Source organism: Mustela nigripes, chromosome 4 (genome assembly GCF_022355385.1).
Source record: "Mustela nigripes isolate SB6536 chromosome 4, MUSNIG.SB6536, whole genome shotgun sequence".
Lineage (NCBI taxonomy): Eukaryota > Metazoa > Chordata > Mammalia > Carnivora > Mustelidae > Mustela > Mustela nigripes.
The window spans coordinates 112,097,187-112,112,717 of record NC_081560.1 but is presented as its reverse complement, the minus strand read 5'-3'; the positions used below and the strand labels follow the sequence as shown (position 1 = coordinate 112,112,717).

At 41.5% G+C, this 15,531-nt stretch overlaps 1 protein-coding gene across 1 annotated transcript; it reads left to right on the top strand.

Moving 5' to 3' along the window:
* The first annotated feature begins 14,647 nt into the window (after window positions 1–14,647).
* Window positions 14,648–15,153, top strand: LOC132015161 (large ribosomal subunit protein eL32-like). Its single transcript, XM_059395791.1, has one exon. The coding sequence runs from the start codon at window positions 14,702–14,704 to the stop codon at window positions 15,107–15,109; it is 408 nt and encodes a 135-aa protein (XP_059251774.1). The 5' UTR covers window positions 14,648–14,701; the 3' UTR covers window positions 15,110–15,153.
* The last annotated feature ends 378 nt before the right edge of the window (window positions 15,154–15,531 follow it).

Genomic DNA, 15,531 nt, shown 5'->3' with positions numbered 1-15,531 from the left:
TGGCTGTTGTAAGTAATGCTGCAGTAAACATAGGGGGTGCACATAGCTTTTTGAATTAGTGTTTTCATATTTCTTGGGTGAATGCCCAGTACTGAAATTGCTGGGATCATATGGCAATTCTTTTCTTAATTTTTTGAGGAACCTCCATACTGTTTCACCACAGTGGCTCACCAGTTTGCAATCCCACCAACAATGTGGGAGGATTCTTTTTTCATCCACATCCTTGCCAACATGTGTTGTTCCTTGTGGTTTTGATTTTGGCCATCTGACAGGGTGAGGTGTTATCTCATTGATGTGCATTTCTCTGATGATGAGTGATGTTGAGCATCTTTACTGTGTCTATTGGCCATCTGGATGTCTCTGGGGAAGTTTCTGTTCATGTCTTCTGCCCATTTTTAAATTGAATTGTTTTTTTGGTATTGAGTTGTAGGAGTTCTTTATATATTTTGGATACTGACCCTTTTTCAGGTATTCTTATAAATATCTTCTCTCCCATTCGGTAGGTTGTTTTTTAGGTTGTTGATTCTTTTGCTGTGCAGAAGCTTTTTATTTTGATATAACAGTAGTTTCTTTTTGCTTTTATTTCCCCTGCCTCTCAGAGAAATTACTATCTGTACTCTCTTCTAGGATTTTTATGTTTTAGGTTTCACATTTAGGTCCTTAATCTGTGTGTTTTTGCATATGGTGTAAGAAAGTGGTCCAACTACAAAGTGTAGTTGTCCAGTTTTCCCAGCTCCGTTTGTTGAAGATTGGGTTTGTTTTTCATAGTCTGTTTTCTGTTTCCTTGATTTATACTCTTATTATTTACTTTCTTTGGGTTTATGTTCTAATATTAATTATAGTACTTTTTACATTCTTCTTTAGGTTTTTAAAATTTTTTTCTGAGTCTTGAACTTTGTTTGGCTTTTAAAATTCATATCAGTAAATGCTCCTGGAATGCATATTAGTAAGATATGATGCTTGACTAGTCTACTTTCTTTATAGCCCTGGATTGGTCCACCAGATCTCCTAGTTTTAAGGTCTAAATGTCTCCCCCCACCATTTGGGACTTAGGTAGTTGCCTGATTAGCTTCTGTTGGCTGATGTTTATTGTTTTTCTCCCCATTTTTATTTATTTATTTTAAATTTTTAATTTATTTTTTTAAATTTCTTTTCAGTGTTGCAGAATTCATTGTTTATACACCATACCCTGCTCTGTGCAATCTGTGCCCTCCATAATACCCACCACCAGGCTCACCCAACCTCCTACCCCCCGCCCCTTCAAAACCCTCAGATTGTTTTTCAGAGTCCACAATCTCTCATGGTTTGTCTCCCCCTCCAATTTCCCCCACCTCCCTTTTCCTCTCCATCTCCCCATGTCCTCCATGTTATTCCTTATGCTCCACAAGTGAGCAAAACCATATGATAATTGACTCTCTCCACTTGACTTATTTCACTCAGTGTAATCTCTTCCAGTCCCTTCCATGTTGATACAAAAGTTGGGTATTCATCCTTTCTGAGGGGGGCATAATATTCCACTGTATATATACACCATATCTTCCTTCTCCATTCATTCGTTGAAGGACATCTTGGTTCTTTACACAGTTTGGCGACTGTGGCCATTGCTGCTATGAACATTGGGGTACAGACGGCCCTTCTTTTCACTACATCTGTATCTTTGGGGTAAATACCCAGCAGTGCAATTGCAGGGGCATAGAGAAGCTCTATTTTTAATTTCTTGAGGAATCTCCACACTGTTTTCCAAAGTGGCTGTACCAATTTGCATTCCCACCAGCAGTGTAGGAGGGTTCCCCTTTCTCCACATCCTCTCCAACACATGTTGCTTCTTGCCTTGTTAATTTTGGCCATTCTAATTGGTGTAAGATGGTATCTCAATGTGGTTTTGATTTGAATCTCCCTGATGGCTAGTGATGAACATTTTTTCATGTGTCTGATAGCCATTTGTATGCCTTCATTGGAGAAGTGTCTCTTCATGTCTTCTGCCCATTTTTTGAAGTGATTATCTGTTTTGTGTGTGTTGAGTTTGAGGAGTTCTTTACAGATCCTGGATATCAGCCTTTTGTCTGTAGCATCATTTGCGAATATCTTCTCCCATTCCGTGGGTTGCCTCTTTGTTTTGTTGACTGTTTCCTTTGCTGTGCAGAAGCTTTTGATCTTGATGAAGTCCAAAAATTCATTTTTGCTTTTGTTTCCTTTGCCTTTGGAGACATATCTTAAAAGAAGTTGCTGTGGCCGATGTTGAAGAGGTTACTGCCTATATTCTCCTCTAGGATTCTGATGGATTCCTGCCTCACGTTGAGATCTTTTATCCATTTCAAGTTTATCTTTGTGTATGGTGTAAGAGAATGGTCGAGTTTCATTCATCTACACATAGCTGTCCAATTTTCCCAGCACCATTTGTTGAAGAGACTGTCTTTTTTCCACTACATTTTTTCCTACTTTGTCGAAGATTATTTGCCCATAGAGTTGAGGGTCCATATCTGGGCTCTCTACTCTGTTCCACTGGTCTTTGTGTCATGTTTTTATGCCAGTACCATGCTGTCTTGGTGATCACAGATTTGTAGTAAAGCTTAAAATCAGTCCTCTTAGTATCCATACAGTCTTTTCAAAAGCCTATTCAGAAAACTATAGCCACATCCCAGCCCTTGTAGCCACATCACCCATACCCAATCCAGCAGTGGGGAGGGAGGTGCATGGGGAGGGAAGGGGGACTTTGAGGACCATAGGGGTGGGAGGGCTGTGACCTCGTCTCCATAGGCCTGCACTCCCTTGATCCTTGGCCTCTTCCCTGCCTCTGGGGCCCTCATCCCCAGAGCCCCTAGCAATATACTTGTGGAGGGGTGGGCAGGGCCTAGGCACTGGCCCCACCTTATGCTTGGGCCAGCCTAAACCTCTCTACCAGCCTTGGGCTGCTTAGGAATTAGGAAATAATGAGATTTCCTTTTGGTCATTTGTTTTTATTCTTATTAATTTAATTTTTAGAATAGATTTTATTTATTTGAGGAAGAGCAGAGCTAGAGAGAGACCACAAGGTGGGGGAAGGGGCAGAGGGAGAGGGAGAAGCAGATTCCCCACTTAGCAGGTAGCCTGATTTGGGACTCTATCCCAGGACCCTGGGTCGTGACCTGAGCTGAAGGCAGATGCATAACCAACTAAACCACCCAGTCACCCCAGTCATTTGTTTTTAAACAATAAATGGAGTTTTGTTGAATTAATGTCCCAAAGCTGTCCCCTAATAAAAGTTCTTACTTGTAGAATCACATTGATATTTTAAGTCAGGCATTCTTACCTATTATGACTGTTCTTCATGTTCATATAATTGGTGTCTCAAGAGAAAGGTTTTTTGCTTTTGTGGAATAAAGTAATATACATAGTTAATTTTTAGTCATCTTCCAATTTTAGGGTAAAAGTTTTCCCTTTTGTTTTTACCTTTATTATTTGATATTATCCCACTTGCGATATAATTGACAGGCAACACTGTAATTTTAAGGTGTAAGAAGTTGACTTGAGGGGCGCCTGTGTGGCTCAGTGGGTTAAGCCTCTGCCTTTGGCCCAGGTCATGATCCCAGGGTCCTGGGATCGAGCCCCGCATGGGGCTCTGCTCAGCAGGGAGCCTGCTTCCCCCTCTCTGCCTGCCTCTCTGCCTACTTGGGATCTCTCTCTGTCAAATAAATAAATAAAATCTTAAAAAAAAAAAAAAAAGAAGTTGACTTGATACATTTATAAATTGCAAAATTATTACCACCAGAGCATAAGCTACCACCTCCATCCCGTAACAGTTACCTTTTTTTTTAACATCCATTATCATACGTGGTTACACACCATTTCTTTTTTGTGGTGACAACATTTAAGATCTCTTCTAGCAACACTCAAGTATATGAAACAATATTATTAGCTATAATCGCCATGATGTATATAGTTAGTTGTTAGTCTTTGTGTACTCTCTTAGCAATCTCTGTTTCTCCCGCTCCTCAATCACCACTTTATTCTCCTTGTCCTTTTTAGATTATTAAAAAGGTGATATCATATGGTATTTGTCTTTCTCTATCCAACTTACTTCAGTTAACATAATGTCCCTCAAGGGCTTTTCAAGTTGTTGCAAATGGCAGGATTTCCTTTTTTCTCATGCCTGAATAATACTATAGTGTGTGTGTGTGTGTGTGTGTGTGTGTGTGTGTGTATGTGTGTGCGTGCGTACATCACATCTATATCCATACACCCATTGGTGGACACTTAGGTTGTTTCCATATTTGGCTCTTGTGAATGCCATAGTGAGCCTAGGAGGTAAGGTATTTTCAGTATCCAGTTTTCATTTTCTTTGGATATATACCTTGAAGTGAGATTTCTAGATCATATGGTAGTTCTTTAATATTTTTGAGGAATCTCCATGCTGTTTTCCATTGTGGCTGCACCAGTTTCCATGCCTACCAATAATACACTAGGATTCCCCTTTCTCTACACCCTCACTAACACTTGTTATCTCTTGTCTTTTGGATGATAGCCATTCTAACAGGTATGAGGTGGTAACTCATTGTGATTTTGATTTGCTTTTCCCTGATAACTAGTGCTGTTGAGCATCTTTTCATGTGCCTGTTGGCCATTTGGATGTTTTCTCTAGAAAACCATTCCCTTCTGCCATTTTAAGAAGTTGTGTTTTTGCTTTTGAGTTGTATGAGATCTTTATGTATTAATCCCTTATCAGATACATGATTTACAAACATTTTCTTCCATTCGGTAGGTTGCCTTCTTGGTTTGTTGATTCTTTTCAGTAGTTTTTAGTTTGATGTAGTCCCGTTCATTTCTTTTTGCTTTTGTTACCTGTGCTTTTACTATCAAAAGCATTTATTTTTACTGGTCTACTTTTTCTGGAAACACCAGGTTTGTAATCCATCTTGATGATCTTTTGAATAGTATATGCAGTTACATATGCTGGATCACAAGTGTTGCTTCAGGAACCATGACAGAACAGTATCTAGGCATTACAGGAGCACAGGACTCAAAGTCCAGAACTTTTTTCCATACTCATAACACAAATGAAAGCCTCCCCAACCAACTGCCTGTCTAGTACAATCACACATGCAAACGCAACCCCACAGTGGTTTCCGAACACCTCTTAGTACTTACATGTGGAGGCAAAATGGATAGAAGGTGACAGCAGCATCAAAGAGGCAGAACCCTAATGCCACAGGTTCTTCAGGAATGAAGATTCAGGTTGCCCACCAGGTAGAGAATCTCCGTTAATTGAGGTTTGGGCCAAAGATACAGGGAACATAGGATGAGTAGTAGAAGAAAATACAAATATGAATGATTTCCTCAAGAGCAGTGGCAGGAACAAAGACTTCAGTGACTGTGCATGTTTTCTCCTTGTTTCCTGTGTTTGATACTATAAATCGGTTGTGTTCTTTTTTCCTTCCTCTCCTTTTCTCTCATTATTTTATAGAGGGTCTGTTGTTGGTGATTCATCTTTTACTTTAGTTTTCAAGTTATAGGATGGCCAAGGTTTGGTATTAAACTGAAAGGAATGAGCCTCGGAGTTGGACAGTCTTCATTAGAGAGATGAAGGAACACGGTGAGGACACCTTAACTGCGTGGAAGTAGTTGTTTCACGTTGGCTGGAAGCATGCTGGTGTCTGAAGGTTGAAACCTAGCAAGCAGGATGTACGTGACTGCCCGGTGACAGAGAGGACTGTGCAGGGCACCACCTGATGGCGCTAGACCTGCCTTCTAAACACCCGCTCCCAGTTGCAGGGGTTAAGGCCTGGAAACCACATTTCCGTGATTCTCTTGCTACAAGGAGTCCAACAAGGAGAGGCTCAAGTAACATCTGAAAAACAAAAGAGAACCAGCAGCCAGCATTGTTCCCTCAGCATCAGGGGGCAGGTCTGTGGACTCCTTCAGATGGCAGACGTGAGGTTTCGCAGGAGCTTCTGCATTCTGTTAATCATCTGCTTCTACTCAGCAGGCCGCTGAGATCATCAGCCCTGGTTTCCTGCAATTCCTGTGACTTGTGGATTTCCTGAATTTGCTGGCAGCTTTCCCTGACCTCCCTTTCACCCAGCCCTTCCAAGGTTTTGGAAGCACCTGTATTAAATCCTTTCCTGCCTGTAATACCTCGAGTGCTTTTTGTTCTCCTGACCAGTGCTGACTCATAGAGACCGTTTTCAGATATGAAGTACAGATGGTTCTCAATCATAGAGCTCTCTTATCAGAGAAATGCAAACTAAAGCTACCACTTACCACTTTTTACTTAACCAGAATGGCTAAGATTTGAGATGGGTAATACTGTGGATGTGTGAGAGTAGGTACTCCTGCTGTTGTGAAAAATGGAAATTGATACTGATCAGTGATCAGTATTCTTACATTTATGAAATTACACGTTCAAAAAATACTCATTCCAGTGTTCTTTTACGGAGGCCAAGTTAAAATAAATTACAGTACAACTATACAATTAAGTGCCATAAAGCCGTTAAAGAGGAGGCCGTGTGGCGGGTACTGGTAAGGAACTGATAATAGCAGGATATAAATATGCTACTATTGTGGGAAAGAGTGAAAAGAATACGTTTATGTTTTCATCGATGCACAGAATACCCCTAAAAAATACACACAACGTGACAACAGCGCTTGCTGGGTGCCCACCTTTCACACAGGAAGTAGTGAGCAAGGCTGAGAAAAAAATAGTGGCCATTTATAGGCTTTATCGCATAAAGAGCTCAAAACCAAGGATAATGTTGGTATTATTTTTATTAAGTTTGTTTCAGTTTACTCTAAGGAAGATTTGAAATGTAAAAGGACATGGTTTGCGAAAAGGTAGACCAGAGGAGCTGGAAACTTTGTTTTGGGTAAACTGAGAATAGCTGCTAGAATCACTTTTTGGTCCTGAGTTGGATAGAAGACACGGGAAGCCCTGTTTTCTGAGTTTGCACAACTAGTTGATTTACACTTTTTGTTTTTATTTATTTATTTTTAAGTAGGCTCCCTGCCCAATGTGGGGCTTGAACTCACGACCCTGAGATTGAGGGCTACAGGCTCTACCCACAGCCATCCAGACATCTCTGATTTACAGTCTTTAAAACCATGCTTGTAATTAATAAATAAATAAATGATAAAAATAAAAATAAAAAGCCACGTTTGTTGGGGCACCTGGCTGGCTCAGTCGATTAAACGTCAACTCCTGATTTCAACTCAGGTCATGATCTCGGGTGTGGAATTGAGCGCGGCCTCAGGCTCCGCACTGGGCATAGAGGCTGCTTAAGCTTCTCTCTCAACCTCCTTCTGCACCCCCATCAAAAAAAAAAGAACAAAAACCATGTTTGCTTGCTTAACTGACCAAGCCACCCAGGTGCCCCTGCTCCAGGTATTTTTAAAGAATTAAAATGTTACAGAGTTTTCCTCTATCTCACCATCCCCCAAATAACTGCCAACCACAAGATTGATATATATATTCTTATGATGTGTATTTTTGTTTTTACCATATATGTATTGATCCATAAACTTTTTTTTTTTAATTTATGCCAACAGTGTCATAGAGTATGTATCTTTTTGCAGCTAGGTTTTTTTCATTTATATTAGGGTTTTGAAATTTATGTACAGCAGTACCTGTAATTCTAGTTCATTTTAGCTTTTAGGTACCTGGTATTATACTTTTTAGGATAAACCAGTTACCCATTTCCCTTCTGCTATAATCTGCTGTACACCAGCCCACTCCTCCTTGTTTCTTAATGAGTTTAGGTCCTGGTATACTCTCATTCTCTTTAATGTTAGGCCCATTTTTTTTAATCCAATGGCAAGTTTAGGATACATGAAGATAACTTTTTAAAAAATTTTTTATTTATTTGACAGAGAGAGAGATCACACGTAGGCAGAGAAACAGGCAGAGAGAGAGGAGGAAGCAGGCTCCCCAGTGAGCAGAGAGCCCGACTCAGGGCTCCATCCCAGGACCCTAGGACTGTGACCCGAGCCGAAGGCACTGAGCCACCAAGGTGCCCCTGAAGATAACATTTAATATACTAGCTTCTCACATATTTGAATTTCTTTCTTCCGGTTTTGTTTCCTCCACTGTGCATCCGATGATGTCCACTCCCACGGTTACGCCAGGACCTTCCCACCATTGTGTCCTTATTAACTCCTGTTCTCAATTGTCTGCCTCCCAGCGTCTACCTTCCGCTTGTCCTTTTTATCAGTTTATCTGTTTCTAGTATCGACAATTCTTACAGCCCCCCGGGACCTTCCATCCATCAACCCAGCTAACTTTCCAGTGCTCATTAACTGCTTCGTAGCCTCTTTTCCTTTATTTCCCACCTCAAGCTTCACTGTTAATTGTTACTGCTCCCCTGCAGACAATGTCAGCGCTCTTGTTCCTCTCTTACTTCCTCATACTCATTGGCAAAACTTAAATCCAGATTAAATCCATCTCTGACTACTTCATACCTACCTTTACGACACTGAAAAGAATACAGGAAAGGCAGACTACCACCCTGACGGCTCAATTCAAGTTTATGACCATGAATTTCATGGGGGTCTTAATACTGCGTGGCAGTCCTACTGTGTTTCTTATTCCCTTCATTCTCCCTCTCTCATGGATGACTATTTGACAATGTCCCTTCCTTCCTTGAACTCCCCTATCACCTCCTGATCCTCCCTCTTGGCCAGTGGCGACGAAAATGGAAGTAAGCAGGAGAGTTTCCACAGGCTCATCATTTCTCAGCCAGCACGCCGGTTCACATGCACTGCCTTCCTGCCTCCTGCTGTCTGGTCTTTCTCTGGGCTCCGCTCCCACGTGGGGAGTAGGTTCCCTCTCCCCCGTGCAAGGACGGCTGCAGCAATTCTCGCCTCTGTCCTGAAAGACTGATTTTTGCCTTCATACTGGAGCTGCCCATCAGCATACACACGTGCTTTTATTGTGCATATCTTAACAACAACAACAAAGTCTTCTTGGAGGCACCTGGGTGGCTCAGTGGGTTAAAGCCTCTGCCTTCGGTTCAGGTCATGATCCCAGGGTCCTGGGATGGAGCCCCGCATCAGGCTGTCCATTCGGCGGGGAGCCTGCTTCTCTCTCTCTCTCTGCCTGCCTCTCTGCCTACTTGTGATTTCTGCTAAATAAATAAATAAAATCTTAAAAAAAACAAAAAACAAAAACCTCTTTATCCCTGCTTTCCGAAAGACACATATGTACTTTCTGAATCTGGTTCCTCTCCTCGTCTTCTCTCTTGACCATCCTCAGACTTTCGTCCCCGGCATCTCACAGACCCGCTCTTCTCCAGGCGTCCTTCCTACCGTGTAGTCCAGTGTGTGAACTTCTGTCCTCCTCTTCGTCTACCTGTCAGCAGCATCCGACGGGGTGACCCTTCTCGGCTCCTTGGTCCAGGTTTTCTACTTGTTCACAGCCATCACACTCTTGGTCTTCCTCCTGTTTCACTAGCTGCTCCTCAGTCTCCTTCACTGGGTCCTTCTCATCCCCTTAACCTTCTGTCACTGGACCGCCCAAGGTGCCATCTTTGAACCTCTTCTTGAACCACTCTACCCCCTTCGTGGTCTTTGGAAGCCTCTGGGTTTAAATACTTTGTACGCTGACGATTCCAGCCCAGACTTCCCTTTTGAACTCCCAATGCATATGTCTAATTCCCAATTCAGCGTTTCCACTTGAATATCTAATACACATGTCCAAGTTAACATGTCCAGAGCTTAGCTGGTCTCGGCTCAAACCTGCCCTATACATTATCTGCTGATTCTCAGTTGATAATGACTTTATCCTTCTAGTTCATGAGGTATAGTAATACTCATCCTTGACTCCTCTCTTTGACTCATACTCCACACCCAATTGGTCAGGAATTCTGTAGGCTCTATGTTTAAAATATATCCAAAATGTAACATTTTTTATCATCCTGGTCCAAGCCATCACCCTCTCATGCCTGGATTATGAAAAGCTTTTGCTTTCCGCCCTTTCGAAGTCAGAGTGATCTTTTTAAAAAAATTTTTTATTATTTATTTTTAAAAGATTTTATTTATTTATTTGACAGAAAGACAGAGAGAGGGAACACAAGCAGTGGGAGTGGGAGAGGGGCAAGCAGGCTCCCCACTAAGCAGAACCCTATGTGGGACTTGATCCCAGCATCCTGAGATCATGACCTAAGCTGAAGGCAGATGCCCCATGACTGAGCCCCCGCATCCCCTCCAGTCTTGACTGAACGTCACTTTTGCCAGTTGGGGTTTGCTTGTTCCCAGAGTGATTTTTTTAACATGCAGTCAGATCACTTTTGCTTCTCTGTTAAAATCCCAGCAGTGGCTACCAATTCATTCCGACTAAAACATGCTCGTCCTTGCAGTGGCCCTCAGGAGTCTACGCAATCTGTCCGTGCCCACTCTCCTGCCCTTCATTTTATTTATTTGTTTTTTTTAAAGATTTTTTACCTATTTCACAGAAAGAGAGAGATCACAAGTAGGCAGAGAGAAAGGCAGAGAGAGAGGGGGAAGCAGGCTCCCCACTGAGCAGAGCACCCAGGACCCTGGGATCATGACCTGGGCCGAAGGCAGAGGCTTTAACCCACTGAGCCCAGGTGCCCCACGCCCTTCATTTTAATTAAATTTTTTCCTTTTGACTCACTGACCTCCAGGTTATGGATCTTTCCAAGGTCTGTTTCCTCTGTCTGGTTGCTCATTTCCCCCTGCTTGTTAATTTCCTCATCACTTTTAAACTTGTGCTACTATGTCACCTTCATAGTGGGGCTCACCTTTCTCTAATTTAGATCGCCATTTGCCTCTGACTCCCAACTCATTACTGCTGCCTTACACATTTTCAGAAGGTGGCATTTCATAGACTCTAATATGAACGTTGTCTTGAAGTTGTGGAAAGTAGCATTCCCTTATTACCTGAGTAATTATAACTCACATATTATTATTTATTTCTTTTAACTAGTAAGTAACCTCCTCAATAAGAGGAATGTTTGTCTCTTCGGCTCATTGCTAGACGCAAACATCTTGGATCATCCGTGGCACACAATGGGTACTTAGTGAATATTTGTAGAATAAAATAAAATATTTGTAGAATAGAATATTTGTAGATTATTTTCAAGTTAGCTATTACAGATGATACTGTAATGACTGTGATAGTTAATTTCCCTGTCAACTTGACTGGGCTGCGGAAAGCCTAGAGAGGTGATCAGGTGTTACAATGGGTACGTCTGTGAGGGTGGTTTCGGATGAGATAAATATTTGAATTGGTAGACCGAGTAAAGCAGATCACCCTCTCTAATGTGGGCCTCATCCAACGAACTGAGGACTTAAACGGAAAGAGGAGGGAATTCCTCCTGCCCAAAAGCTTGAGATGTGGGTCTTTTCCAGCCTTCAGACGCAAGACTGAAACTCTGGTTCTTCTTGGTTCTCGAGTCTGCTGGCTTTTGAACTAGAACTTGCACCATGGGCTCTCCTGGTTCTTGGGCCCTCAGACTTAGACTGGAACTGCACATTCGCTGTCCTATGTCTCCAGCTAGCTGACTGTCTATTCTGAGCTTTCTCAGCCTTTATAATTGCATGAGCCAATTACTTATAATAAATCTCCTTACCACATACCCGATTGGCTCTTTTTCTCTGTAGAATCTGAATATAATATTCTGAGGTTATCTTCTTGGGAGCATGTGTGAGAATTTATCTAGGTAGTTTATGTAGAAGTGAAATTGCTTGGTATTAGGGCTTATGCCTGTTCCATTTTATCAGATATTACCAAAGTGCTTGGACCAATCTATGCTTTCTTTTGCAACTGTGTAGAAGTTTGTGATTCCATTAATTTTGCTAATCCTGATGACCAATCAGGTTTTAAATGGTATCTTTCAATTTTTGTAGACCTTTCACTGATAGTTTTACCTATATGAAATTGCATTTTTGCCAAAAAGTAGTAAATATTGGTAATTTGATGTGGTTTGATCTAACAGTGAATATTTGTACAATTTAAACTCTGTACCATTCATATTTCTTCTTTTGTAAATTACTTGTTCATATATTTTTTATATTTTTCTGTTAGATTGTTTCCCTAAATGCCCTGTAAGCTCTCCCTCTTTTTGTTGATCTTTGTAAATACCTCCTGCTGGTCTGTGGCTGGTAATATGTTGTTTTCCTCACACAAAAATGTTTTATTTTAATGCCTTCAAATTTAGTGGTCCTGCATGATTTGCCTTTTTTTTTTGGTCTTATTTAAGAAGTTCATCCATGAGGTCATAAATATATTATCCCGTATTTTTGTCTAAAAGTTTTTAGAAGTTTAAAGTTTTGTGTTTTCTTTTTTAGGTTTGGAATAAATCTGGATGTATTTTTATGTTTATTCTTACTTTTTTTTTTTTTGGCATTCCAGTGTACGATGTGTATGTAGTATGTAGTATGGAGAAGAAACATTATCTTAGTTTTTTTTTTAATATTTTATTTATTTATTTGACAGAGAGAAATCACAAGTAGGCAGAGGCAAGCAGAGAGAGAGGAGGAAACAGGCTCCCCGCTAAAGCAGAGAGCCAGATGTGGGACTCGATTCCAGGACCCTGAGATCATGACCTGAGCCGAAGGCAGAGGCTTAACCCACTGAGCCACCCAGGAGCCCAAAAGTTACCTTAGTTTTTTATGTGGATTCAAAACCTTATCTTTTCCCCATTGATTAGTCAGCTACTCTACCTTCAGCAGTTTATCCCAAAGAAATAAACATGCACGTGAACCGACGATGCTCATTGTTGCAGACACAGTATAGGGAGGACCCAGCAACGGGTACTAACACCGGGAGCATGGATTTCAGTACCACACAAGGACAGGAGTGCAATGAAACTTCAAAGTAGAGGTAGCTGACTAATATGAGTGTTTTTGCTATTTACTGACAAATTGAGTTGTTTTCTTCTGGAATAATTGTCAACCCCACTCCTTTTTCTAAATCCTTGTTCCCCAGAGAGCGAAGATCGAAATGATATGGCCATATATTTATGGATCTCTTCCCAGAACTGTAGGCATCCTATCACAGGCTTCTCCCAAGGTTCCTAAGAGGTGGTTTCTGGCATGACCTTCCTACCTACCTCCACCCTCTCACGCTTAATAGGATTTCCATGTGTCACACGTGCTCTGAAGTATCGGTACGTGCGCTGAAGGAGACAGGGCTCTCTATGATTACTTTTCAACATGAAAAAAAATGTGTATATGCCTCACATTTATCTGCTCCATTTACCGGCACCCAGCTTCATCCTGCCTCAGTGAACTTAATGAGATTAACGGGTGCTGTTTCTTTAATCTCCAGGAGAGCCCTGCTTCAGGTAACAGCATCATTCTGGGGTTCTTGGAACTGAGGCATAGAACAGTGCTGAGATGGAATAAAATTTATGGGAAAATAGTCGTCAGGCCTTCCAGCTTCCAAGTATAACCATTATAATGGCGATACCTTCCTAAGGCCATTTTTAACGGTGTTATATCAGAAACCTCTAAAATAGAATTGGCTTATTATTCAAGTATCATGTTTTATTAAGTTGTAGATTATGTAAAATATTGCCATTATTGTTGCTTAAAAACACTGAAAAGAGACATGGTACGAGTCCAAGAAATTAATTTTAAGTTTCAAAGTGGCATTATGATTAGGTAAGAATAAGCACCTTTTTTTTTTTTTCTTAATGTGTACTTGTTAGTACAAGCAGTGAAACAACATGAAGTCTGGGATTTGCTTTACAATTCAGTGGAGAAGGAGACATGGGTGGACAGTCGCAGGAAGGATGGCAAAACTTGCCGAATTTGTGTATGATGGGTTTGTGAACACTTGGCATATTTCATGATTTAATAAAAAGGTGATTTTTAAGTTAGGGGTGGGGGCGGGGGGGGAGAGAGAGAGAGAGAGAATCCTGTGGAGACTTGGCGTTTAAAAGGAAAAGCCAAGGGAAATTTGTCTGACAGAGGGAGAAACTCGGCTGAAGCCAACTTTGTTATTACGAGTTAGCTTCCTGCTGCCATCTAATGGCACAAATGTAGATAGAGATATGTATGTGCATGTACATAGATGACACACACACACACTTCCCATTGCTCTTAAGCCTGTGTCTGGGTTTTGATTTTTCACTTCTGTTAATCAGGATGTTATTACTGGAAGGGATATTAGAGATCGTGTAGTCTATCCGCTTCATTCTGCTGCAAGGAACTTGAGTAAAACATGTATTTCTGTGTTTGGGCATCTTTTTATTTCACCTCATGCACCCTCACCACATTTTTGAATCATAAAAAAGCCAGAGATGTTCCTCTATATATGGCTCCATATATTGAAGTGGAGGCACTGGTCAGTGGTTTTGCCACTTTTAGAACCACTTGAAGTGATCTCTTAACTTGAATCCAAGCCCTTTGACATCCATCCCAGAACTCTTCCTGTTGTGTTTTCTTTTTTAAAGACTTAAAAAAAAATTATGAGAGAGAGTGAGCAAGAGGAGGAGCAGAGGGAGAGGGATAAGCAGACTCCACACTCCGTGCGGGCTCCACGCAGGGCTGGATATAGGGCTCTTATCTCACGACCCTGAGATCGTCACCCAGAGATTATGAGCTGCGCTGAAACCAAGAATTGGACACTAATCCCACGGCACCACCCAGGTGCCCCTCCTGTTGTGTTTTCTGATGTTAGCCCATAAGACAGAATTAAAAGTTGTAAATAGCCGCTCTCTTCTTCGGCGCTGCCTGCGGAGGTGGCAGCCATCTGTTACTGGGCATCATGGCTGCCCTCAGACCTTTGGTGAAGCCCAAGATCATTAAAAAGAGGACCAAGAAGTTCATCCGGCACCAGTCAGACCGATATGTCAAAATTAAGCGCAACTGGCGGAAGCCGAGAGGCATTGACAATAGGGTGCGCAGAAGATTCAAGGGCCAGATCTTGATGCCCAACATTGGTTATGGGAGCAACAAGAAGACAAAGCACATGTTGCCCAGTGGCTTCAGGAAGTTCCTAGTGCACAACGTCAAGGAGCTTGAAGTGCTGCTGATGTGTAACAAATCTTACTGTGCAGAGATTGCTCACAACGTCTCCTCCAAGAACCGCAAAGCTATTGTGGAAAGAGCAGTCCAGCTGGCAATCAGAGTCACCAATCCCAATGCCAGGCTGCGCAGTGAAGAAAATGAATAGATAGCTTGTTGTGCACGTCATATTTGTGTTAACAAAACCATAAAACTACATAAAAGTTGTAAATATCACTGATAGGTGAGTAGGGAAACTGTTCTGCAGTGATCTCGTTTTTATATTTTAAGTCCTAAATTTTAATTCTGATACCACAAATTCTATTCAGTGGCTCTAAAGTTGTGAACGTTCAGGTTTGAAATTCAGTAGTAAACTACTCACCTCTGGGTTCAGCAGCTGCGTTCTCTTCTGTACCAGAAGTAAGATTTTATAGAAGTTTTACATACAAGGCATACACAGCTGGCTGCCTTATATATAGAATTTCAGAAACAATTTCCTGACTCAGAATATATTTTTCCAAACCTGCTGTACTCATCTCTGACAAACGGCTCTCATCCTCTTTCTCTACCGTCCCCTCTGCCTGCTCCCCT